Here is a 27,402-nt window from a genome sequence, read left to right as displayed (position 1 = left end):
CGACATGTTTTGATAAAACGATACCAAAGTTGGCAAATAACCGCGAGGATTATAATGCATTTAAGAGTATATGGTACGCGTTATCATGGAACAGCTATTAGGTTGGTTCCGCAAGCTGCAAACGGACTCAACTCATGCCAGAGCACCATCTCACATAATTCCAAGCACTCTGCCTTCAGGATTGATAAGGCCTGCCATAGGAGTGACTGATAGGAATACATGTGTCCATTTTAGGGTTAGATATAGGTATACTATATCTAAAGCAAAGGGTGATTACACCACCTTGCCCCAGCTGTCGTGCAGCCAGTTGTGTCAGATTTAGATGGCCAGCCAGGGGTGGCATAATACATGCTGCAGCCCCTGGTAGGCCCTGGGTACACCTATGCCCTGGATACAGGGACTGATAAGGTGGCCCAGTACCAATTGGTAAATGCACCTAAGGTACACATGTTAATTTAGAGAGAGAACAGCTAGGCTGTGGGTCTGATTAGCAGGCCCACAGCCAGGGAAGTCGTAAACCAGTGAAGCAAAAAGCAAAAATCTGGGGTGATCATAGGATTGCAGACCCTACTCTACTACAAGGTGGTGTAAACACCCTTTGCTTTAGATATAGTATTCCTATATCTAACCCTAAAATGGACACATGTATTCCTATCAGTCACTCCTATGGCAGGCCTTAACAATCCTGAAGGCAGAGTGCTTGGAATTATGTGAGATGGTGCTCTGGCATGAGCTGAGCCCGTCTGCAGCTTGCGGAACCAAGTCCTAATAGCTGTTCCATGATAACGCGTACCATATACTCTTAAGTGCATTATAATCCTCGCGGTTATTTGCCAACTTTGGTATCGCTTTGTCAAAACATGTCGAGTAAGGTGTCATACGAATTGGAATACTAACCCCTCGCCAATTCTGGCGACGGGGTTAGCATTCCACCCTTCTAGAGGGACACGACATGTATGTAACTGTGAACCCCGGTTAAAGTTAACTCGAGCCTCAGCATCACAAAATGGATGCTGCCACCACAGACACAAGTCTAACCTCCTGCTGCTGGGAGTCCTTCCAGCGAGGAGAGCTTGGACAAAGGGTTTCCTGTCAGGGGCGGTGCTAGCACCATCCCAGACAGCGTTTTGTGTATCCCAGGTTGGCAGGGCTGAGAGGAAGGTGACTGCAAGTGGCACCCCGGTGCTCACTGTGCATATGCCGGCTCAAACCAGTACCAGGGGCACCCCAGCCCCTGAGCTGGGGAAAGTCCGGACAAGGGAGAGGGGTGTAACCACCCCCCTCCTGGTCCCACCCATGGGCAGGACCTAGTCGCGTGCCAGCCCCTTTTCTGAGAATAAAGGTAGGAGCGGGCCCCCTTCCCAAATTGGATAATTCTGAATCTTGAACTACTTTCCACGAAAGGTACTCTTGACTTTTTCTGAAGACTCTCCCTTGTGGCTAAGGAGTAGCCACCCTGCACCCGCAGGCACCATCTAAGCATCGCGGTTTGCTGTAAGTCCATCCTCCGGATCAAGACTGCCCAGCTCGACGAGACCCGGATTCCCTGGCATCTCTGACCTCTACCTGCATCATCAACCCAGCTGAGATTCGTGGGTGTGACGAGACCTGAGGGACCGGCCATCTTCTGAAACTGCACGACGCTTAACCAGCACAACCGCCGAGGGATCCTCGAGTGAGTGCTTTGGGGTTTGAGAAGCCCTAACCCTGAGCAGCTCCAGCACCGAAGTCCAGCCCCCCAGCATCCACGAGATCTGCGTGGGGCCTGTGAGAAGTTGGCCCGATATGCAACGTTCGCTATTCTAGCGACCGCTATGTATCGTTCCAACGACCCTTATGGTGTTTGGTTGTAAGTCAACCTATAGACCAGCTATCCTAGTAGCGTGGATACGAGCAGTCTAAGGCTAAAGACTCGAGAGGGCGCGTTAAGCCAGCTGTTTACCACACATGTACCCCTTGAACACCCAGTGAAAGGACACCACACAAGTGTTATGAAAATAAACAGTATATTTATTAAGAATCACAACAGCCCTGTACTCTTTGTGAGGACAGGGTACTAAGCACAAACCAAATCTCTTAGGCAAATACTTCAAGTGCACAATTAAAACAAGTGTCCGAGGACACGGAAAGTTTAAGGTCTCGGGCGGACCCGATAAGGCAAGTCGGAAGCGAGGGACTCGGGACCCTAGAGTAAAGAGGCTATGCAGGCACCGAAATGCCGAGTTACCTAGCCACGAGGGCTGCGGCTGCACAAGTCTTACAGGCGTCGGGGTCTTCGCTGACGAGCCAGGAGCCGGAAGAAAAGGAGTTGCTGGCCGGCGACCAGTGATGAATAGTTCGTAGAGATCCAAGCCTGGATCAGAGATCGTTGACACCTGAAAGCAGAGGGGACCAAGTTCGTACTACTAGCCAGTAGTCAGAGGGTACCAGGAGGGCACCGGTTGGCCGTCACCTCGACTAGGTGAGTGGGCGACGCTAGGCTCTGCAGTCTCACGGACCAGGAGGCGTTGTCGGCGACCACGGTGGAGGTGCGAGCTGTCCCACGAAGGATGATGCTGTCGGCGTCGCTGGGCCCAGGATGGGGCAACAAGCCTTGGCAAATCTCAGGGCCACGTGGTGGGCCTAAGATGGCGTCTTGAGTGGACCAGGAGGGTCCGGGGTGCTTCTCGCAAAGATGGAAGCAAGGGCCAGTCTGGAGCAACCAGACCAGCAGAGTTGTTTGTCGGTCGTCGTCAAGGACGGGCACAAGCCAGCGGCTAGTGACCAGACAACGTGCTGAGCAGCGAGCAGAAGGGCCCCACGCAGACCGTGGAGATGCTGGGAGACTGCACTTCGGTGCTGGAGCGGCTCAGGGTCGGGGCTTCTCGGACCCCAGAGCACTCACCAGAGAGTTACCTCGATGGTCGTGCTGGTTTAAGAGCGTGCAGGTTCTGATGATGGCCGGTCCCTCGAGGTCTCGTCGCACCCACAGATCACAGCTGAGCTGATGACGTGGGTAGAGGTCAGAGGTGCCAGGGAAGACGGTTCTCGTCGAGCTGGGCCGTCGGATCCTTGAGGAAGGACTTGCAGCAAACCGCAGAGTTCTTAGATGGTGCCCGCTGATGCAGGGTGACTACTCCTTAGTCACAAGGGAGAAATCTTGAGAAGAGTCTTGAAGTCCTTTCGTAGAAAGTATTCTTGATTCAAAGATGATCTAATTTGGAAGGGTCCCCGCTCCGGCCTTTATTCTAAAGAAAGGGGTGGGTACATGACTAGGTCCTGCCCTAAGGGTGGGACCAGGAAGGGGGGTAGTTACACCCCTCTCCCCTGCCGGACTTTCCCCAGGCCAGGGCTGTCGCCCCTGGAACTGGTTCTAACCGGCAGATGCGTAGTGAGCACCGGGGTGCCACTCCGCAGTCACCTTCTCGCAAAAGCCCTACCTACCCAGAATACACAAACCCTGTCTGGGACGGTGCGAACACCGCCCTTGGCAGGAAACCCTTTGTCCAAGCTCTCCTCGCTGGAAGGACTCCCAGCAGCAGGAGGTCAGACTCGTGTCTGTGGTGGCAGCATCCATTTTGTGGAGCTGAGGCTTTAGTTAACTTTAACCGGGGTTCACAGTTACGTACATGTCGTGTCCCTCTAGAAGGGTGGAATGCTAACCTCATCGCCAGTATTGGTGAGAGGGCAGCACCCCGATTCGTATGACACCTTACTCGACATGCCTTGATAACGCGACACCGAAGTTACCGATATGGTACGCGTTATCATGGAACAGCCATTGGGTCTTGATTCCGCAAGCTGCAACCGGGCTCGGCTCGGGCCTGAACCTAGCTCACACGAGCCCACGCACTCTGCCTTCAGGATTGTTAAGGCCTGCCATAGGAGTGACTGATAGGAACTCGGGTGTCCATTGTATGGTTAGATATAGAACTACTATACCTAAAGCGAAGGGTGCTTACACGACTTCGCCCCAGCTGTCGTGCAGCCAGTTGTGTCAAATTTAGGAGGCCAGCCAGGGGTGGCATAATACATGCTGCAGCCCCTGGCGGCCCTGGGTACACCTATGCCCTGTGTTACGGGGTCTGATAAGGTGGCCCAGTACCAATTGGTAAATGCACCTAGGGTACATGGAATCCATTTTAAAGAGAGAGCAGTAGGCCTGGGGTCCTGATTGGCAGGGTCCCAGGTCGACTATGTCCAAAACCAGCTAAAACACAGGGCAAAAAGTTGGGGGCAACCATAGTCAGGATGTACCTTCCTACACAACCCCCCCCCCCCAAACGAAAGGAGATAAGGCTATCCTTGTCCAGGTAAGCCTCTATTACCTAAGTGGCCATATAAGGAAGGACCAGCTCTGGCTTGGTTTCCCCCTGTGTCATGGTCCACTAGGCAACCCCTCACCCTAAGGGTATCTGAGGGTCTCCACCATAGGGAATCTCTGTCTCTGGTGTGTCTTGGGAAAGAAGAAGGCTGATGCTGGGATGGAGTACTGAAGTGAGGCTCCTCTACCTTTGGGCTCAACTTCCTCCAATCACCATTCATCATGTGTGCCTTTCTTTCTTTAGCTGAGATGCACTGAGCTCTCAGGGTCAGCCTCTGACTACCTAAAGCTGGAGGCTGAGTCCCTCTGTTTGGCTTACTGGAGGGACAGGTCAGGTCTGGGGTTTTTAGGCCCCATGTTTGGCTGTGCCCAACAGTGTCCAGCTGTGGGAGTTCCCTAACTACTTTTAAGGGGGATCCCTCAGGAGTCTGTTCTATTTTCACCTGGCTAGGTTTACCAGCTTCAGTGATCCTAATCTGCTGATTAAGGGGTTCTTTTGGACAGGGGGCCCTTTGGGGTCCACCACTGGCCTCCCTGATCTCTTCAGCCCTGGGCTGACTGAGGCAGGGTAGCGAGGTGCAGGTTACCTGCTCCAGACTGGGTCCCACCTGGGAAGGGTCCACTGCCATCAGGGGCTCTGCCAGGCTAGGCCCGACTACCTCTGGGGCAGTTCCTTCAACAGGGGTAGAGTCAGTTCCCTGAGGAGGCTGGCTCTCACCTAGTGTCTGGGAGGGGGAAGACTCTTCTTCCTCCTCAATGCTCTCTGTTTGAGTGGAGTGATCCATTGTTTCAGGCTTCACAACCTCACTATCTGTTTGAGTAGAGGCTGAGACCATTTCAGCCTTGCCAACCTTTTCAGGAGGGCACTCAGTTTGTGTTTGGGCTGTGACTGTCACAGCCCTCCTATCCTGCTCTGGAAAGTCTGTCTGAGCCTGGGCAGTGGCTACCACTGCCCTTCCAACCTTTTCAGGGAGAAATGGTGCTTGGACTGGGGCTGTAGCTATTACTGCCCCACTAACCTGTCTGGATAGGCCTATCATTCTGGAGTGAGTTTCTTGCTCCACCTCAGCCCATGCTGAGAGTTCCAGGTCATTCCCCAGTAAGCAATCTACAGGTAGGTTATCTGTCACTGCCACTCTCATGGGCCCTGTGACATTACCCCAACTGAGCTTGACTACTGCCATGGGATGCCTTCTCTTCACTCCATGAATGTCTGTCACCTGATAAGTAAAACCAGGGGTCAGTTGAGCAGAGGGGACCAGATGGTCACTCACCATGGTGAGGCTGGCCCCTGTGTCTCTGAATGCCTCAACCTTCTGACCATTCACTAAAACTTCTTGTCTATACTTGCCCAAAATGTGGGGTCCAGTAGTGAAGTTGGCAAACCCCATGCCAGTCTCACAGACAAGAGTGTGGTCAGGGAACCTGGCTAAGCCATAGTCCTCCTGATTGCCCAAAGTAATGCCCACCACATTCTTGGGGGCACTCCCACCACCTGGGGGATTACCACTAGTGGTAACAGGAGGTTTAGGAGTATTACCTGGGGGTACATTTCCCTTATTACCATTTTTAGGGCAATTGGCATCACTTTTGTAATGACCCACCTGTTTACAGGTATGGCAATAAGGTTTCTTTTGTTCTGAAGGAGTGTTCTGGGACCCACCACCCTTGTTGGAGTTTTGGGGCCCTTGGGAAGTCTTCTCTGATGATTTATCCCCACCCTTCTCTTGAGGCTTGGTTGATTCCTTTTTCTGGTCACCACCCTGGTTTTTAGGCCTAACCCTGGTTCTGACCCATTTGTCTGCCCTCTTACCCAATTCCTGTGGAGAGGTCAACTCAGAGTCTACCAGGTGCTGATGTAATAGCTGGTTCTGACAATTATTTAAGATTTGCTCCCTCATAATTAGATTATACAATCCTTTAAAATCAGTAACCTTACTACCCAGTAGCCAGCCTTCAAAAGCCTTAGTGGCACAATCAACAAAGTCAGTCCAATCTTGAGACTGAGTTTTCTGGGTGTCTCTGAACAGCATCCTGTATTGTTCAGTGGTTAAACCAAACCCATCAACCAGTGTATTCTTCAAGATTTTGTAATTGTTAGCATCCTCCACCCTTGTGGTGAGGAGCTTATCTCTACCTTTACCGTCAAAGGAGAGCCACAAGATAGCTGCCCACTGACTCTGGGGAACACCCTGCACAGTGCAGGCTCTCTCCAAAGCAGTAATCCATTTGTGGATGTCGTCCCCTTCTTTAAAGGGGGGCACTATCTTATTCAGGTGCTTTGTATCAAAACTCCTTTCCCTATTGCTAGGTTTATTGCTGCCACCAGTGGGGACTACCCCACTTAACTGTTGCTCTCTCGCAAAGGCAAGCCTTTCTTTGGCCAGGGCAAGTTCTTCCCTTTCGATCCTCAGATTAGCTGCCCTTTCCTTAGCTTCGTACACTCTCCGCTGAGGGGACGTCATCCCTCTTTGCGAAGAGTTGCGAGAGCCATTGGTTTGAAGGGATCTGCCAGAGTCTCTCGACAGAGATCGGGCTCGTCCATTCCCAATGTTAAGCGGACCTGACAGTAGCGCTGGGGGTCCCCCAGTACCACTATCATGTTTGCTTAAGTTGGACCTGCTTAGTCTAACGACTTCTACCTGTCCCTTATCTGCCTCATCCCCAGAGGGATCCTCATCCTCATCATCCTCCACATCTTCGTTCTCAGTTGCGAGGTGGATGAGGTCAGGATCGTCTCTGGTTCCCTCGAGGGGAGGCATGTCTCCTTCTGGATTAGAAGAGCTAAGACGGGTCTCAGCTTTTCTGGCATCATAAGTCTCCAAGAGACCAATCAGAAAGGACGTGGTGGGGTTAGACCCCTGCTTGATCTTCCGGGAGTGACACACCTGTCTTAACTCCTTGAAGCTCAGCACAGTATATCTTGAAGGGATGACCTGTGGAGGGTCAACTGACACAAGGGGAGACTCAGAGTTTCCTCCTTTGTCCGACATACTGTTTCTAGTGTGGTGTAAGTGATGCACCTACCTACACTACGTGTTTACCTACTGTTCCCTTGCTAAGAGTTGTAGCCAAGGTGTGCTAAGCCTTGAGGAGCTACAACAGCTGGTTCAGTAGAACTCAGAGTATTCTAAGCTTTAGTTATATGTACTATTAGTACTTGTGCGATCTTTCAACAAGATATTCTTAGGATACGTGTGGTAAAACAACAGCAAGCTCAAATCCCACCGCTGCCACCAATGTGAGAAGTTGGCCCGATATGCAACGTTCGCTATTCTAGCGACCGCTATGTATCGTTCCAACGACCCTTATGGTGTTTGGTTGTAAGTCAACCTATAGACCAGCTATCCTAGTAGCGTGGATACGAGCAGTCTAAGGCTAAAGACTCGAGAGGGCGCGTTAAGCCAGCTGTTTACCACACATGTACCCCTTGAACACCCAGTGAAAGGACACCACACAAGTGTTATGAAAATAAACAGTATATTTATTAAGAATCACAACAGCCCTGTACTCTTTGTGAGGACAGGGTACTAAGCACAAACCAAATCTCTTAGGCAAATACTTCAAGTGCACAATTAAAACAAGTGTCCGAGGACACGGAAAGTTTAAGGTCTCGGGCGGACCCGATAAGGCAAGTCGGAAGCGAGGGACTCGGGACCCTAGAGTAAAGAGGCTATGCAGGCACCGAAATGCCGAGTTACCTAGCCACGAGGGCTGCGGCTGCACAAGTCTTACAGGCGTCGGGGTCTTCGCTGACGAGCCAGGAGCCGGAAGAAAAGGAGTTGCTGGCCGGCGACCAGTGATGAATAGTTCGTAGAGATCCAAGCCTGGATCAGAGATCGTTGACACCTGAAAGCAGAGGGGACCAAGTTCGTACTACTAGCCAGTAGTCAGAGGGTACCAGGAGGGCACCGGTTGGCCGTCACCTCGACTAGGTGAGTGGGCGACGCTAGGCTCTGCAGTCTCACGGACCAGGAGGCGTTGTCGGCGACCACGGTGGAGGTGCGAGCTGTCCCACGAAGGATGATGCTGTCGGCGTCGCTGGGCCCAGGATGGGGCAACAAGCCTTGGCAAATCTCAGGGCCACGTGGTGGGCCTAAGATGGCGTCTTGAGTGGACCAGGAGGGTCCGGGGTGCTTCTCGCAAAGATGGAAGCAAGGGCCAGTCTGGAGCAACCAGACCAGCAGAGTTGTTTGTCGGTCGTCGTCAAGGACGGGCACAAGCCAGCGGCTAGTGACCAGACAACGTGCTGAGCAGCGAGCAGAAGGGCCCCACGCAGACCGTGGAGATGCTGGGAGACTGCACTTCGGTGCTGGAGCGGCTCAGGGTCGGGGCTTCTCGGACCCCAGAGCACTCACCAGAGAGTTACCTCGATGGTCGTGCTGGTTTAAGAGCGTGCAGGTTCTGATGATGGCCGGTCCCTCGAGGTCTCGTCGCACCCACAGATCACAGCTGAGCTGATGACGTGGGTAGAGGTCAGAGGTGCCAGGGAAGCCGGTTCTCGTCGAGCTGGGCCGTCGGATCCTTGAGGAAGGACTTGCAGCAAACCGCAGAGTTCTTAGATGGTGCCCGCTGATGCAGGGTGACTACTCCTTAGTCACAAGGGAGAAATCTTGAGAAGAGTCTTGAAGTCCTTTCGTAGAAAGTATTCTTGATTCAAAGATGATCTAATTTGGAAGGGTCCCCGCTCCGGCCTTTATTCTAAAGAAAGGGGTGGGTACATGACTAGGTCCTGCCCTAAGGGTGGGACCAGGAAGGGGGGTAGTTACACCCCTCTCCCCTGCCGGACTTTCCCCAGGCCAGGGCTGTCGCCCCTGGAACTGGTTCTAACCGGCAGATGCGTAGTGAGCACCGGGGTGCCACTCCGCAGTCACCTTCTCGCAAAAGCCCTACCTACCCAGAATACACAAACCCTGTCTGGGACGGTGCGAACACCGCCCTTGGCAGGAAACCCTTTGTCCAAGCTCTCCTCGCTGGAAGGACTCCCAGCAGCAGGAGGTCAGACTCGTGTCTGTGGTGGCAGCATCCATTTTGTGGAGCTGAGGCTTTAGTTAACTTTAACCGGGGTTCACAGTTACGTACATGTCGTGTCCCTCTAGAAGGGTGGAATGCTAACCTCATCGCCAGTATTGGTGAGAGGGCAGCACCCCGATTCGTATGACACCTTACTCGACATGCCTTGATAACGCGACACCGAAGTTACCGATATGGTACGCGTTATCATGGAACAGCCATTGGGTCTTGATTCCGCAAGCTGCAACCGGGCTCGGCTCGGGCCTGAACCTAGCTCACACGAGCCCACGCACTCTGCCTTCAGGATTGTTAAGGCCTGCCATAGGAGTGACTGATAGGAACTCGGGTGTCCATTGTATGGTTAGATATAGAACTACTATACCTAAAGCGAAGGGTACTTACACGACTTCGCCCCAGCTGTCGTGCAGCCAGTTGTGTCAAATTTAGGAGGCCAGCCAGGGGTGGCATAATACATGCTGCAGCCCCTGGCGGCCCTGGGTACACCTATGCCCTGTGTTACGGGGTCTGATAAGGTGGCCCAGTACCAATTGGTAAATGCACCTAGGGTACATGGAATCCATTTTAAAGAGAGAGCAGTAGGCCTGGGGTCCTGATTGGCAGGGTCCCAGGTCGACTATGTCCAAAACCAGCTAAAACACAGGGCAAAAAGTTGGGGGCAACCATAGTCAGGATGTACCTTCCTACAGGGCCCTTCTGCTCTTTGCTGCTCACCGCGTTGTCCGGTCACTTGCCCGTTGGCTAGTGGCCTTCCTGACGACGTACCACGACGATTTCAACGCTGGCCTGGTTGCTCCAGACTGGCCCTTGCTCCCTTCCAAGAGCGGAGCACCCCGGACCCTCCTGGTCCACTCCAGACGCCATCTTGACTCCACCACGTGGGCTTGCCTTGGCCAAGGCTTGTTGCTCCAATCCTGGTTCCAACATCGCCACCAGCAGAGACCCTCGTGGGACAGCTCGCACCTCCAGCCTGGTCGCCGACAACGCCTCCTAGCCCGTGTGACTGCAGAGTCCAGCGTCGCCCACTCACCTGGTCGAGGTGACTTCATCCGGTGCCATCCTGGTGCCCACACAATCACTGGCTAGTGATTAAGAACTGAGTCCCCTCTGCTTTCAGGTCATCTCCATCATCGATCCAGGCTTGGATCACTCCGAACATCTTCACTGGTCGCCTGCCAGCAACTTCTTCTTTCAGGCTCCATAGACTCCAACGAGGATTCCCGACGTCTTTTGAACCCTATGCAGCCGCAGCCCCTGGGCTAGGTAACCCGAGCATTTCGGTGCTCCAACGCAGGTTCACTATCTAAGTGTCCAGATCCTTTGTCGTTTTGAGTCTACCTAGTCTGATTCGTCCGAAAACAGTGACTTTAGAAATACTAGCCTCCATAGACTTTGTCCCGCATCCCGCGTGAGAGTGTACACTCTGCACCCGATCTCCCTAGGCCTCCTGCTCCTAACCTTAGGGTCCAGTAGTGTAGTCCTAGCGATCCTGAAGCCTCTGGATCTTCTTACTTACCTGCTAGTATTTCGCATTCCGCTTTTAGTGTATATGGTTTTTCGTGCCCCTCGGGCATTTGCGTAAATTGTGCAACTTGAAGTATTTTCTTAAGAGTTTTGTTGTGTGCTTAGCTCCCTGACTCATAAAGAGTTCAGGGTAGACTTGTTATAAATAAATATCCTTTATTTTCATAACAACTTGTGTGGTGTCCTTTCACTTGGTGTTCAAGGGGTATATGTGATGGTAAAACAGCTGGCTTAACACGCCCTCTAGAGTTTAGCCTAAAGACTGCTTTTGTCCACGCTACTAGGATAGCTGGTCTATAAGGTTGACTTACAACCAATCATCAATAAGGGTCGTTTGGTATGATACACAGTGGTCACTAGAATAGTGAGCACTATATATCAGGCCAACTTCTCACACTCCCCTTCGGCCTTACCAGCGCCCCATGGGTGTTCACGAAAGTGATGGCGGTGGTCGCAGCTCATCTGCGCAGATTAGGGGTTTCAGTCTTCCCCTATCTCGACGATTGGTTGTTGAAGCTCGCCCCAGACAGTCCTCTTCCAACTCCAGACTACGGCCGACTTCCTGCACTCGCTGGGGTTCTCCATCAACGTGCCAAAGTCACACCTGTGCCCTTCTCAGAAGCTCCTTTTCATTGCAGCGGTTCTGGACTCAGCGCAGTTTCGGGTTTATCCCCCCCCCCCCCCCCCCCCCCCCCCCCGAACAGCGGGTTCGGGATATTCAGGCTCTGATTCCGATCTTTCAGCCTTTATTCCGAGTCTCGGTCAGATTGACGCTGCGGCTCCTGGGGCTGATGGCCTCCTGCATCCTTCTGGTGCATCACACCAGGTGGCGGATGCGGGCTCTGCAGTGGGACCTGAAGTTTGTGGGCACAGAATCAGGGCAATCTGTCCGACTACGTCCGGATCTCGGAGGGCACTGCAAGGTAGTTGCAGTGGTGGCTCACGAACCGCGATTGGGTCAGCGGCAGATCTCTCTCCCTACCCCAACCGGAGCACGTAGTGGTGACTGATGCGTCCCTCCTGGTATGGGGGGCCACATGAGCGAGAGGGAGATTAGAGGCCTCTGGTCTCTGGCAGAGTCCGGGCTCCAAATCAACCTTCTGGAGCTGCAGGCGATCCGGCTTGCTCTGAAGGCATTCCTTCCCTCTGTCAGGGGAAGTGTAGTGCAGGTGTTCATGGACAACACCACCGCCATGTGGTACTGCAACAAACAAGGTGGGTTGGGGTCGTGGACCCTTTGTCGGGAGGCTCTGCGCCTCTGGACTTGGCTGGAACACCAGGGCGTCACCCTGGTGGTTCAACACCTGGCAGGTTCCCTGAACGCCAGGGCGGACGAACTCAGCCGCTGGTGCATGATGGATCACAAATGGCGTCTGAACTCGGACGTGACGCAAGGCCTCTTTCAGTAGTGGGGAGAGTCTTGGTTAGATCTATTTGCCACCGAAGAGAACGCGCAATGTCATCAGTTCTGCGTGCTGGAATTTCCAAGGCGGCACTCGCTCGGAGACGCTTTTCGTCGCCAGTGGAGCTGCGGTTTATTGTACGCCTTTCCGCCTATACCACTTCTGCCCAGAGTGCTGAAGAAGATCAGGCGCGACCGGGCCCAAGTCATCCTTGTGGCTCCGGACTGTGCACAAAGTTACTGGTATCCCGAGCTACTCAGCATGTCAGTCGATCCCCCGATTCGTCTGCCTCTTCAGGAGGACCTTCTGTCGCGCAGCAGGGGACGGTCCTTTACCCGAACCTGTCCAGCCTCCACCTCCATGCGTGGAGATTGAGCGGCGGCAGTTGAGGCCATTTGACTTGCCTCCTGATGTCTGTGAAGTGATTCTGGCAGCCAGGCATCCCTCCACAAAATCGGTATACGCATGCAGGTGGAACAAATTTGTGGCATGGTGCACAGCAAAGGCTGTGGATCCTCGTTCTGCCCCCTTTCAGAGGTTCTCCTCTTCCTTCTCTCTCTTGCCCAGCAGGGCTCTGCTCTGGGCACTCTTAAGGGCTACCTCTCTGCCATTTCTGCCTTCATCAGGCTTCCTGATCAGCCTTCTCTTTTCAAGTACCCTGTTGTAAATAGATTCTTGAAGGGCATCACGCACATGTTTCTTCCTGTTCCTTTCGTGATGCCTCAGTGGGACTTGAACCTTGTTCTAACCTATCTGATGTGCGCTCCCTTTGTCTTCTGACACTTAAGACTGCATTCCTTGTTGCCATCACCTCTGCCAGGAGAGTGAGTGAGCTCCAGGCTCTATCTTCTAAGCCTCCTATCCTTTCTGTCCATCCGGACAAAGTTGTTTTAAGAACGCGTCCTTCTTTCCTGCCCAAGGTGGTTACGGCCTTTCACATCAGGCAGTCCATCACTTTGCCCACCTTTTTTCCGCCTCCGCATCCTTCAAAAGAGGAAGAGAGGCTCCAAAACGTGCACTCTCCTTCTACCTTGATCGCACATGCCAGTTCCGGGTGGACGACCAGCTCTTTGTTGGTTACGTGGGCCCGAAGAAGGGACAGGTGGTGCTCAAACGGACCATCTCTCGGTGGGTCGTGTTGTGCATCAAGGTCTGTTTCTCCTTGGCTAGAAAGGAGCCCCCTTTTGGGCTGAGGGCCCATTCCACTCGGGCCACAGCGGCTACTACTGCCCTGGGTCGGGGAGTACCCTTGCAGGACATCTGTCAGGCAGCTACGTGGGCCTCGCTGCACACGTTTGCTAGACACTATTGCCTGGTCAGCCAAGTCCGGAAAGATGGCTTTTTTGGCCATTCCGTTCAACAGGACTTTCTGGTGTGATCTTGGTTCGCAGACCCACCACCGGGGTAGGTATTGCTGGGGTATCTATTCTAAGGTAAGGAATCTAACACTAACCTGTTTCTTTCAGATGCACAAGTTACTTAACTTCGGTAATGATATATCTGTAAGAAACAGTAGTTTGTGTTAGATTCCTTGCCGCCCCACTCATCCTCCCCGTTCTGCGAACCGATATCTAGGGTTAAGGTCATTCCCTTCTGGGCCCTAGTTTCATGGCACCAGTGTCGGTCTCTGTCATTGCTATGCGTTCCTGGCACGGAAAGCTATGTACAAGAACTGACCTCAGCGTGCGAGGGCGGCATCTAAGTACTCCGACAACATCATCCCGGCGACCACGATGCCGACGACGGACGCGGAGCCGCAGACGACGCCTACTGACGCGCAGGTGTACTGCTACGCAAAACTTTCCGGATCCAATCTGACGCCTGGGGATATTTTAAGGTAAGGAATCTAACACTAACTACTGTTTTTTACAGATATATCATTACCGAAGGTAAGTAACTTGTGCATCAACACCACCAGGTCTCAGCAGAGACTGAGCGTGCGACCACTGCTGTCCAGTCCGGACAAAGCTCCCTTTACAGCAAGATAGCGGTTTACATTGCTGCCATGCCGCTCTCTAGCAATTGTGAGAGAAGCCAACCTATACCACGCCCGCCGCGCATAGAACAGGGCAGAAACGAGGACAACCATAGGTCAGAGAAGGAAGATCCATAGGAGGTTTTGCCTTGCCACAAGGTACTAGAGATAGCAGCGGCTGTCAGACAAAGGGCTGCATGGTGTTCAAGAACCGGGGAATGAATAGGTGTACTTGTACTCACCATTTCTGCACTTGATCCCCACATGGAACCCAATCTGCATCTTCCCCAATACGGCGGCTGTCATCCAGCCGCATGGGGGGCTCTTAGGACTGTGAGAAGTTGGCCTGATGTATGATGCTCACTAGTTCTAGTGATCACCTTGTATCAGTCCAAACAACCCTTATGGTGATTGGTTGTAAGTCAACCTTATAGACCAGCTATCCTAGTAGCGTGGACAAGAGCAGTCTTTAGGCTAAACTCTGAATGGCTTGTGAAGCCAGCTGTTTTACCACATATAACCCCTTGAATACCAAATGAAAGGACACCACACAGGTTGTTATGAAAATAAACAGATATTTATTAACTAACATACACCTCTGAACTCTTTATGAGGTCAGAGGGCTAAGCACATGACAATACTAAAAACGAAATATGAGTTGGCACAATATTTACACGTGCGCCCTAGGGGCACAACAAACCATATACTGGAAGCAATGGAATGCGAGGAAAGAAAACACTGTAAGGAGATCCAGTGGCTGGAGGATCGTTGGGACTATGCTACGAACTAGGTAAGTAAGGAGCAGGAGGCCCACGGGACTCACGTGCAGAGTGGAAACTCTCACGCGGGATGCGTACCAACGTCTATGGATACTACAGTTTACAAAGTTACGGATTCCGGACAAACCCGGCTGGATGGAGGGAAAACAACAGTGGACCTGGACACTAGGATAGTGAACACTGACTTCAGCACCTGGAAGCTTTAGTTACCTAACCCACAGGCTGCGGGTGCATAGGGCTGAAGTGGTGTCGGGTTTGCTGCGTTGATCCCGGTGATGCCTGAAACAAGGAGTTGCTGGCAGGCGGCCAGATGGAGGAGTCCGGTGGTTCCAAGGATGGAACTAGGAAGAAGAAGTCCTGAAAGGGAAAGGGACAGAGTCTCGGTCACTAGCCAGTGACGGTGCTGGAACCAGGAGGGAACCAGATGCTGTCGCCGCGTTCAGGTGGAAGAAGGGTCGCTTCTCTCTGTAGCTGCACGGACCAGGAGCTGGTCTTTACGACCAGGCTGGAGGCACGAGCTGTCCCACGTCGTCTGCTGCTGTTGGCGGTGTTGGATCATCGATCTGGTCAACAGGCCTTGGCAAGTGCAAGCCACGTGATGGAACAAAGATGGCGTCTGGTGCGGACCAGGAGGGTCCTGGGTGCTTCTCCTTTACAAGGAAGCAAGGGCCAGTCTGGGGGACCAGACTAGCAGTGGTGAAATCTTCGGGTCGTCGTCTCAGAGGTCACTAGCCAGCCGGCAAGTGACCAGACAACAGGAAAGCAGCAACCAAGCAAAAGGGGCCCACACAGATCTCGTGGATACTGGGGGGCTGGTCTTTGGTGCAGGAGCTGCGTCGGTGTGGGGCTTCTCAGACCCCAGTGCACTCACTCGAGGATCCCTCGGCGGTCGCGCTGGAAGCGCTGTGCAGGTTTCTTCAAGATGGCCGTCTCCAAGTTGCTCGTCGCACCCACGGGTCCCAGCTGTGCTGTGGATGTGGGTAGAGGTCAGAGGAGTCTGGAGGTCCGGGTCTCGTCGAGCTGGGTCGTCGGGTTTCAGGAAGGAAGGACTTGCAACAAACCGCACAGGAGCTTGATGGTGCCTGCGAAGCAGGATGGTCACTCCCTGACCATAGGGGAGATTCTTCAGTCTTCTGGTAATCAGGAGGTCGAAGGTCAAGAGTTTCTTCGTGGAAGTTGTCAAGATTAATCTAGTTTGGAATGGGACCAGCTCCTACCTTTATTCAGCTAAAGGGGGCTGCACTACGACTAGGTCCCTCCTCTGGGTGGGACCAGGAAGGGGGGTGGTTACACCCCCTATCCTTTGTCCGGTCTTGCGCCAGCTCTGGGGCTGGAGTGCCCCAGGAACTGGTTTAGACTGGAGTATGCACAGGGACACCTTGTGTGCCCCAGGCATGTCTCATTCCTTTCAGCCCTGTCCTACCTAATACACAAAATCCTGTCTGAGGTGGTGCTGGCACCTCCCAAAGCAGGAAACCCTTTGTCCGAGCCTCCCTCGCTGGAAGGACTCCCAGCAGCAGGAGGTCAGACTTGTGTCTGTGGTGGCAGCATCCATTTTGTGATGCTGAGGCTCGAGTTAACTTTAACCGAGGTTCACAGTTACATACATGTCGTGTCCCTCTAGAAGGGTGGAATGCTACACCCGTCGCCAGAATTGGCGAGGGGGTAGTATTCCAATTCGTATGACACCTTACTCGACATGTTTTGATAATGCTATACCAAAGTTAGCATTTGACCGCGAGGTTCATAATGCACTTAAGAGTATATGGTATAGCGTTATCATGGAACAGCTATTAGGACTTGGTTCCGCAAGCTGCAAACGGGCTGAGCTCATGCCAGAGCACCATCTCACATAATTCCAAGCTCTCTGCCTTCAGGATTGATGAGGCCTGCCATAGGAGAGACTGATAGGAATATATGTGTCCATTTTAGGTTAAGATATAGGGATACTATATCTAAAGCAAAGGGTGATTACACCACCTTGCCCCAGCTGTCGTGCAGCCAGTTGTGTCTGTTTAGATGGCCAGCCAGGGGTGGCATAATACATGCTTCAGCCCCTGGTAGGCCCTGGGTACACCTATGCCCTGGATACCTAAGGTATGCTGTACAGGGACTGATAAGGTGGCCCAGTACCAATTGGTAAATGCACCTAAGGTATATGCTTGTCAATTTAGAGAGAGAACAGCTAGGCTGTGGGTCTGATTAGCAGGCCCACAGCCAGGGAAAGTCGTAAACCAGTGAAGCAAAAAGCAAAAATCGTGGGTGACCATAGGATTGCAGACCCTACTCTCCTACAAGGACCACTCAGGGTTCTGGGCATTTCAGTACTGAACACACTATCTCCTCAAACCCAACAAGACTAGGGAGCGGCAATAATCCCGGCAGAGAGGAGGAGCGCATTTGCCTTCAGAAGATGAGACCAGGCGGAAGATGATAACCGGTGCCCAACACAGGAGTAGGAGGCTCGGAAGAAAATGTAACAGAAAGGGGGCCCGGCTGACTGGGGGATTAGTGGTGACCTTTGCGTATGCAGCAGAAAGCCATCAGCAGCCCCACGGACAAAAAAAACAAAAAAACAAGAGGCGCATAGGCTACCGGGGCTGAGGCGCTGAGAAAATCAAAAGTGCACCAGGCTAATAAGATCTAAAGGCCTGTTTTCCATCACACAAAGGCCTGTTGTCAATCACGTTGGAATTCCAATGGCAGGGGGAGCAGCTGTGGTCAATCACGTTGGAATTCCAAAGGCAGGGGGAGCAGCTGTGCTAAGGAGAGCCTTTCTATGCCGTCGTGCAGTAACAAAAGAATCAAGGAGCTACGGGCACCAAAGCTGAACACAGGCAAACATTCACACGAGTAGGAAACAAATAAAAAAATAGTCCCTCAAACAACAGATAAACAACCAAAACACTTAATGATACAATACTTTGTCCCTGCTACGTGGGAGGAAACAGAAAGACAAAAAGGAAGGACAAAGAGATGGGTTGACCACTGACGAGCAAGGATTTTTAAATGACACTGAAACAAACAAATGAAAATCAGTGGATGGGCTGAAAGAACACAAAGAAGTATATACTTAACCCCTTCGCTGCTGGCGTCGGCCAACGGCCGTCACGCGCACTACCTTTGTAGTGCTGTGTACGTCCGTTGGCCGCCTGCGGCACCGCCCACTGCGCTAAACCGCTGCGCCGGAATTGCCGCTGCGGTTAAGTATATATGAGGTCTCGAATGCTCAACCTAAAAATGTATGCAGTCTTGGTGCCACGCCCTTACAGTGAGGTAGGTCATAATGTGTTTCATCTGAACTGTGGTGGGCTTACGGAATGCCATGCAGGGAATGTGCTTTTCTAAAGCATATTGACTGTGAGGTAATTTGTGTGAGTTATGTTATTGTCATTTGTATAACACACGCCAGTAAGATGTCTCAGAGTGGTGCCGGTTGTCTAGGCGCCTATCGTATCATTCCAATATGTGCACCACACACTGGCTTCTGTGATCCTATATTTAGGCTATTGTGCATGTACAATGTGTGTTGTGGATTACTCAGTGTGTAAATTAATGTTAGCAGCAGCACTGATGGCTAGCCTAATGAGATTCTGAAATCATGGGGATGAGCGTGTTTGATATTGGTGTGGTTAGTAAAGACTGCAGTAGTAGGCCACACATGTAATAAGTTTATCTCAATGTAAATTTGTACAACTACTTGCTGCATACAATTGTAATTTTATAGTGATTCTCATGGCAGTGCAAAAATACGCAACTCTCGTTAATATGACCACAAAGTTTTAAGTCACGTGGTGCAGAATTGTACCAAATAGCGCTCACTCGGTGTGGGCTTTAGTGAGTGTGAGTTTGTAAAGTTTGAATTCAGTGTTAGTCTGTATTTCCTTTGAGTTGGTCCAGGTAGCCTTTACATCAGTTGAAGTTAATGTTGCCGCTCAACCCAGAGGAAGGCACTGTAGAGTGAGGGAGGAGTGCACCATGGGGGCGGTGGAAGACTGGGTGGAGCAGGGGTTAATGCCCTTGTGCACTCGCACTAGGTGACGGCATAATGTCATTAGTGAGGAGGCCTCTGTACTAAAGAGTGGTGAGATTGAGAAGTAGGGCAGGGCGGGCGGGTTATCTTGTTACCACGCAAATGATGATGTAGCACAATGTAGAATAGGTGAGAGGCGTGCAGTGCCAGTGTCAAGCCAGGGCAGTTCAGGGTAAGAGTGGTGCCACAATATGCAGCGCGAGGGCGATGCCAAATCTTTATTTGGGGCCATAGCAAAGGCAATACATGAATACAGGCATGCGTTATAAAGCCTATAAACAAACCTTAAGGCAACCTAGGTCAGCCTCGCCCGCTCAACTCCGATTAGAATTTTCTCTTACAAAACAGTCACTTGCCAGGCTGGCGACCTTTGTAAAGCTCTGTTATAAACTGCGCGCAGCGGCCGATAACACCTTGGCAACTCTAGTCTGGTCCGAGATTAATGTGCAACGGGGAAACGGATCCCACAAGAATCATCTTGATAATAGTATCTGGTCATTGGAGTTGGGCGACCTTTGGAACTAGTGGTGGTTCCCTATCCCATCTTGCTAAGGTTAATTCACTTAATCTGGCACTTTTGTCTTGCACATTTGAACTTTAATAAAGCACAGTCTTGTATATAGGAACCTTATTTGGCTGAAAACCATTGTCCACTTATCATAGCCCCTACACCCGCTCCTTGAACTTGCACACAAGCACCTTACCACCTATAGCAGTGTATTTAGGGCAGCCACTCTATGCCCATAGCAATCAATAGGCGCAGCTGACACGATATCTGCCTGTAACACATATTTGCTGCTTTGTTTACTTTCTAATATTATTTTTCTGTTAACAGAGAGATGCTTTGCAGAATGAACTCAACATACTAAGGCAAAAGCACACAGCTGTCTGCGCTGAGGTACGTGTCATACGACAGACTCTTCCAGGATGTAAGCCTGCTCCTAAGTTAGACCTGTCTTTTCATAGCCCCTTCCTCCTCCCAGACTGTTTTTATGTAATCGTATGTGACTGTTTATCTTAGTGTGCGGCTGCTGCTCTTCTCGTAGTGTACATCTACTTCAGCTACATTTGTGTTACACTTTAAATACACCAGTATGTGAAAGTCAGAGCCCCTCTTTCTTGGGTAAGGCCTTCCCTCTCCAGAACCATTCTTTGCATCAAAAACTGTGTACGTAGGTCCTTCCTGTAATTCTTTTGTTAGATTTTTGTCCCCGCCTCCAACCTCTCTAGTAGAGTTATACAGACAAAATTGATTACAAATTAATGCACCCCGCACAGTGACTTCACCCAGGAAAGTCGCCACCCATGCGAATGCAGGGTGCACTTTTAGATTAGTTTACAGCACCAAATGTGCCTGTCTGTGCTAAGCCAAGCCATTGGCAGGGTCGGACTGGTCTATATGGCAGTCTTGCAGTGCCTGATGGGCTGTTCTGACAGTCCAGTGTGTGGCCCGGTTTTTAGGTTGAGCCTGGGCAGTGCATAGGTTGATCTGCGAGGCATGCTGTATTCGAGCATGGCCTTGAAGCTCCGCCCACTCCCTGCCCACATTTTTCATTGGCTTATGTCATTGTCCTTTGTAAATGCTGGCTTCTGATTCGTTGAAAAGCTTCTAGTCCCTCCTTAGTGCAGCCTTGTCTTCATTTGTAACCTCCAATGAGGACTAGCCCTTTTACTTTTGCTGTTACACAGTATGTCTTATTGAGTCTGTAAGCACTATTTTCTTTAACCCCTTCCCTGCTCATGACGAGCTCAGCTCGTCATGAGGCACAGTGGAGCTGTGCTTATGACGAGCTGACCTTGTCATGAACAAGTAGAGATCTTATTTTCCAGCACAGGAGGGGAAAACCACTAGCAGCCAAGGTGTTAAGGATGCTCTCCTACTGCAGGCACGATATGCTTTTCCTGCAGCATTCAGTGCACCATGTGTACTTTCACTTTCCAAGCAGCCCGGGACAATAGTGGCCACTTCTTTAAAACAAAAAAAGTCTCGTATTTACAAGAGTTTGAGCTACTGGCATTGTAAATGGCAATGCATTTTATTTATGTGTTAATTATCAATACGGATAAATAAAAGGCATTGTCATTTACAATGGCAATAGCTTAAACTCTCACAAATGCGAGACCTATTGTATTGCAAATGCTTGTTTAGCAGTTGTATGCCAGTTTTATGGCTGGGTGGGCCAGTTTTTACTGATTTCCCTGACAGTATCACTTTAAGTACCTGCTTCATTAATGTGACCACTTTTATGTTGGTGCTCAATCCTGTTTTTTTTGTCCCAGTCCAACCCTGGCATTGGTGCTTTATCAGTAGAGTAGGAGGCACTGGTTGCTCTGCTTGCCATCAGGGGCTCCCTGTATTTGATGAGAGGCACTGAGCGCTCAGTGACTGATCTCAGGCGGTGGTTGGTGATAGCCTACTGATGCCCTGATCTTTGGACTGGGTAAGAGTGGTCTGTTTAACTCAGACACTCTGTTCATCACCACCCCCTTTTTGTAAATCGTTTTTGGCCACTATAGGTGTGGCAGGGTATACTCAGACATGAGTCCCTTTCTCACTGCTCCATCAGGATTCAAGCAAGCCGGGCCGAAGAAGGCTGAAATGCCAGAAACCGGTCCCCGGTAGCTTGTTTCCTTTCTGGTGAAGAATTGGCTTGGTAGTTTAGTCTGCCCTGTTCCCATGATGCACTGGGCCAGGGACAGACTGATTTGCATATAGCCAGGTTCTGAGCTGGGATGGGGCAGTGAGATAAATAACGGTGATGGATCAAGCCCTGATCTTTGGACTGGGTAAGAGTGGTCTGTTTAACTCAGACACTCTGTTCATCACCACCCCCTTTTTGTAAATCGTTTTTGGCCACTATAGGTGTGGCAGGGTATACTCAGACATGAGTCCCTTTCTCACTGCTCCATCAGGATTCAAGCAAGCCGGGCCGAAGAAGGCTGAAATGCCAGAAACCGGTCCCCGGTAGCTTGTTTCCTTTCTGGTGAAGAATTGGCTTGGTAGTTTAGTCTGCCCTGTTCCCATGATGCACTGGGCCAGGGACAGACTGATTTGCATATAGCCAGGTTCTGAGCTGGGATGGGGCAGTGAGATAAATAACGGTGATGGATCAAGCCCTGATCTTTGGACTGGGTAAGAGTGGTCTGTTTAACTCAGACACTCTGTTCATCACCATCCCCTTTTTGTAAACAGTATGTTATGTGAGGCAGTGTTTGCTGCTGAAAGTTGATGTTTTTTTTATCGTTTATGTACCACTTGGTATTCAGCATTTTGGACCGAGGCAGTGGTTTCTGTGTGAGAAATGTAGCAGATGCTTTTACTGCATTGAACCAGACTGAGCTCAGTGTTTGCATGCACATGAAGGCAGGCTATCTGAAAGAGACTATTAGTTATAGATACCTTACCTTAGAATTACCCTGAGGCAGTATCCCTGCGCATCGGTACGTGGCGTCGGTCGACATCACGTTCGCCGTTGGCATCATGATCGCTGGAATGACGTCACTGTATCTACTTAGAAGCCGCACCTGCGCGCTGACGTCAGTACTTTCTTTTTCCGCGCCTACCAGCGCAGATCCAGAGAGAGCAGTACCCAAAGTCATTTTTTAAATAACTTTTTCAACTTTTGTCGACATCTTTTTCGAGTCGTTTGATTCCTGGTGCACATAGGGATGTCCCATTGTCGGACGGGCTGCAAGTCTTGAAAATCCTGTCACAAGTTGAAGTCGGTCATGGACCTGCACCTCGTGTGCCTTTAGTGCCTGGAGGGCGACCAAGACCCGAAGTAGTGATACGACTGTCGGGCCATGAACCCGAAATCTTTGCAGGAGCGGTCTCGAAAGCTTCTGGAGGCCCGGTGTAGGAAGGTGGATATATGACTCTATGGTTACCCCAACTTTTTGCCTAGTGTTTAGCTGGTTTTTAACTTAGTTGGCCTGGGACCTGCTAATCAGGGCCCCAGGCTATCTGCTCTCACTGTAAAATGGACTTCATGTACTTTAGGTACATACCTAATTGGGAATTGGGTCACCTTTGTGAGCCCCTGTATAATGTACCATAGGTACCCAGGGCATAGGTGCATCCAAGGCCTAACAGGGGCTGCAGCATGTATTATGCCACCCCTGGCTGGCCATCCAAACTGACACCACAAGCTGAACACTCAGCTTGGGCAAGATGGTGTAATCACCCCTTGCTTAGATATAGTATTCCTATATCTACCCTTATATATAGACACATATATAACTATACGTCACTCCTATGGCAGGCCTTGACAATCCTGAAGGCAGAGTGCTTGGTTTTATGTGCGATGGTGCTCTAGCATGAGCTGAGCCTGTCTGCAGCTTTCGGAACCATGTCCTTATAGCTGTTCTATGATATAGCCATACCATATACTCTTAAGTGCATTATAATCCTCGCGGTTAATGCTAACTTTGGTTTGGCTTTATCAAAACATGTCGTGAAAGGTGTCAAACACTTTGGAATACCCCCCTCCCCGCCCACCCGCAAGCTAGGTTGGGCCTGGACAATAGGTTTCCTGTCAAGGGACATCTGAAAGAAACACATTAGTGATAGATTCCTTACCTTAGAATATCCCCAGGCATCAGACTGGATCCGGAAACGTTTTGCGTAGCAGTACCCTTGCGCGTCGGTAGGCGTCGTGTCCGTCGTCGGTGCTGTGATGATGTCGTCTGAGTACTTAGAGGCCGGCTCCGCGTGCTGACGTCAGTTCTTCTTTTTTCCGCGCCAGCTAGCGCAGATCTGGAAAAAGTTGTACCCAAGTCAATTTTTGACTAACCTTTTGAGATCCTTTTTGATCCATTTTTCGAAGTCTATCGACTTCGACGGTGCCGGTAGGGATGCCAGGGTTCAAGCCCTGCGCCGACTGCTACCGACCGATGTCGGTTACCGACCCCCATCGCCGGTGCCTGCACTGTTTAGGTCTGGACCACGACGACAAGGCCTGCTCCGACTGCCGGGCCCTGACGACTAAGGCTAGACGGGAGCGGTCCCGCAAGCGACTCGAGCTTCGGCAGTCTGCCCCGCGCCGCTCGAGGTCCCGGTACGAAAAGAGGTCGAGAGACCGGTCGCGGGGCCGGAGCCCCCACAGTTCCGGGAGTCGTCATCGGTCTTCGGGCTCGAAGTCCTCAGGTAAGAGGCACAAGAAGTCGAAGAGGCACCATCGCTCTTCTGACCCCCCCCCCGACGCTCACGCGACACGGCCGGGGGTTTGGGCGACACCGCCCACGCGGCTTCGCAGGAGCCGCAGGTGTCGTGGCTTGTCCCACACCCGCCGGTCCCTGGGCAGGACGCCGCCTTCGGGCCAAGCGGTTGCGACTGGGTCCCCACGCGGGCCGGTTGCTTCGCCACCGGCGCCGTCCGGGGCTTCGGCCTCGGCGCCGTCGGCGACTTCGGTCCCGACGCCGCGGGGCCCCACTGAGTCCGGTTCCGGATCGTCGCCGGTCGGGGGTCCCTCGGGTGTCGCCCTCGGCGCCGTCCCAGGACGACGTTGTCCCTGGTCCTGTCCTCGATTCGGGTCTGGCGTCGGAGCGGCGCCGTATTCGATGCTGCTAGGAGATTTTTATTTTAATGACCAGGCCCCATCTTTTGAGCCTGAGTACCAGGCTGTGGGTGATGAGGAGGATTGGGAGGGGTCTGAGGACCCTCTGGCACGGGAGTGTCAGTCTTCTGTAGACTCGACAGGAGATCCTTGGGAGGCCAGTGGGCTGGACACTTCGCTCAACACTGTCTTCGTCTCCCCTCCTAGCGTGGCTACGGAGGAGGGGGCTGCTTATAGTGTGGTGCTGATGAAGGCGGCCAAGGCTCTGGGCCTTGAGCTCCCCGTCGCGGCCGTGAGGACTAACCTCCTCACTGAGGTCCTTAAACCGCAGGCAAGCTCGGCCGAGCCTCTGCTGCCGTTTAATGAGGCCTTGTCAGACGTTCTTCTGGGCACTTGGTCCAGGCCCGCCACAGGACAGCCTGTGGATAGGAACGTGGCCAGACGCCACCGCCTGGCTCCGGGTGACCCTTGCTTTCTGTCTACCCATCCCACCCCTGAGAGCCTGGTTATCCAGGCATCCAATTCCCAGACTGCATTCCCGTCGGCTCCCCCCGACTGGGAATCTAAGAGGTATGAGAATTATGGAAAAAAGATATTCTCCTCCCTAAGTTTGGGATTGCGGTCCGTTAATACCGCGTGCCTCTTAGGCCGCTACACCCACTCTCTATGGGACACGGTCGCGGACGTGCTGCCACACTGCCCGTTGGAGGTACGGGCTAGACTCGGCCAAGCCCTGGTGGAGGGCTGGGATGCAGCACGGTATTCCATCCGGTGTGGGCTGGACACTACCGACTCTCTGGGCAGAGCGATGTCAACGACGGTGGCGATTCGTCGTCACGCCTGGTTGAGGTCCGCCAATTTCTCGGCCGATGTCCAAAACACACTTATGGACATGCCGTTCGATGGCCGTCGCCTCTTTGGCGACAAGGCAGACCATGCGCTTGAGCGCTTTAAGGACTCCAGGGCTACAGCCAAGTCCTTGGGCCTCTCGGGCCCGCGCCAGCAAATGGATGCCTTTTGCTCCTTTCGTGGCCAATGAAGGGGCGCCCCCACATGTGCCGCCAGCCACACGCCACAGGCTAACATCCAGCACGGTGGCGGACGTGGAAACCGCTGTGGCGGTGGTCGGGGTCCAAGGCGAGGCCAGTCCACACCTACCCCTGCAGCATCCGCCTCAAAACCTACCTAGTCCTTGCTTTCAGGCCCATGTGACGCCAGTGGAGGGCAGGGTTCGCCATCACCACTCCCACTGGTGCACCGTCACATCGGACAGGTGGGTGCTGCAAATCCTCCGAAGGGGCTACTCCCTCCCCTTCGAGACGACCCCTCAAGCCATGCCACCGCAACACCACCGGTATCGGGGGATCATTTGCGGCTTCTGCAGGAAGAAGTTTCGGCCCTCTTGGCCAAGGGGGTCATCGAGCGCGTTTCTGGGCCGGAAGTAGGGTGTGGTTGCTACTCCCACTACTTTCTGGTACCCAAGAAGGGCAAAGGGGGCCTACGCCCTATCTTGGACCTACGGAACGTCAACGGCTTCCTCCGGAAGGAGAAGTTCAAAATGCTGACTCTGGCTCAGGTGTTAGCTGCCCTGGATCCAGGAGACTGGATGGTAGCGTTGGGCTTGCAGGACGCTTATTTCCACGTCCCCGTCCTGCCGGCCCACCTACGCTACCTGTGGTTCACGGTAGGCCACGAACACTTTCAGTTTACTGTTCTCTCTGTAGGAGAGTGGGGTCTGCAATCCTATGGTCACCCCCGATTTTTGCTTTTTGCTTCACTGGTTTACGACTTTCCCTGGCTGTGGGCCTGCTAATCAGACCCACAGCCTAGCTGTTCTCTCTCTAAATTGACAAGCATGTACCCTAGGTGCATTTACCAATTGGTACTGGGCCACCTTATCAGTCCCTGTGTAGCATACCTTAGGTATCCAGGGCATAGGTGTACCCAGGGCCTACCAGGGGCTGCAGCATGTATTATGCCACCCCTGGCTGGCCATCCAAATCTGACACAACTGGCTGCACGACAGCTGGGGCAAGGTGGTGTAATCACCCTTTGCTTTAGATATAATATCCCTATATCGAACCCTAAAATGGACCCATATATTCCTATCAGTCACTCCTATGGCAGGCCTTAACAATCCTGAAGGCAGAGTGCTTGGAATTATGTGAGATGGTGCTCTGGCATGAGCTGAGCCTGTTTGCAGCTTGCGGAACCAAGTCCTAATAGCTGTTCCATGATAACGCGTACCATATACTCTTAAGTGCATTATAATCCTCGCGTTTATTTGCTAACTTTGGTATCCCATTATCAAAACATGTCGAGTAAGGTGTCATACGAATTGGAATACTAACCCCTCGCCAATTCTGGCGACGGGGTTAGCATTCCACCCTTCTAGAGGGCCACGACATGTATGTAACTGTGAACCCCGGTTAAAGTTAACTCGAGCCTCAGCATCACAAAATGGATGCTGCCACCACAGACACAAGTCTGACCTCCAGCTGCTGGGAGTCCTTCCAGCGAGGGAGGCTTGGACAAAGGGTTTCCTGCCTAGGGAGGTGCTAGCACCACCCCAGACAGGATTTTGTGTCTTAGGTAGGACAGGGCTGAAAGGAATGAGACATGCCTGGGGCACACAAGGTGTCCCTGTGCATATGCCGGTCCAAACCAGTTCCTGGGGCACCCCAGCCCCAGAGCTGGCGCAGGACCGGACAAAGGAAAGGGGGTGTAACCACCCCCCTTCCTGGTCCCACCCAGAGGAGGGACCTACTCGTAGTGCAGCCCCCTTTAGCTGAATAAAGG

General features: G+C 52.2%; 1 protein-coding gene across 1 annotated transcript in view; it reads left to right on the top strand.

Moving 5' to 3' along the window:
* Window positions 1-27,402, top strand: part of PMFBP1 (polyamine modulated factor 1 binding protein 1) — a 1,903,249-nt gene that overhangs the window by 1,686,624 nt on the left and 189,223 nt on the right. The window contains exon 38 of the mRNA XM_086945556.1: window positions 19,884-19,946. Within this exon, the coding sequence (XP_086801682.1) occupies window positions 19,884-19,946 (63 nt within the window). The remainder of the gene's footprint in view (window positions 1-19,883; window positions 19,947-27,402) is intronic.

This window comes from Lissotriton vulgaris, chromosome 12 (genome assembly GCF_964263255.1).
Source record: "Lissotriton vulgaris chromosome 12, aLisVul1.2, whole genome shotgun sequence".
Taxonomy (NCBI): Eukaryota; Metazoa; Chordata; class Amphibia; order Caudata; family Salamandridae; genus Lissotriton; species Lissotriton vulgaris.
The sequence above is the reverse complement of the archived record's forward strand: the minus strand, read 5'-3'. Positions and strand labels throughout refer to the sequence as shown.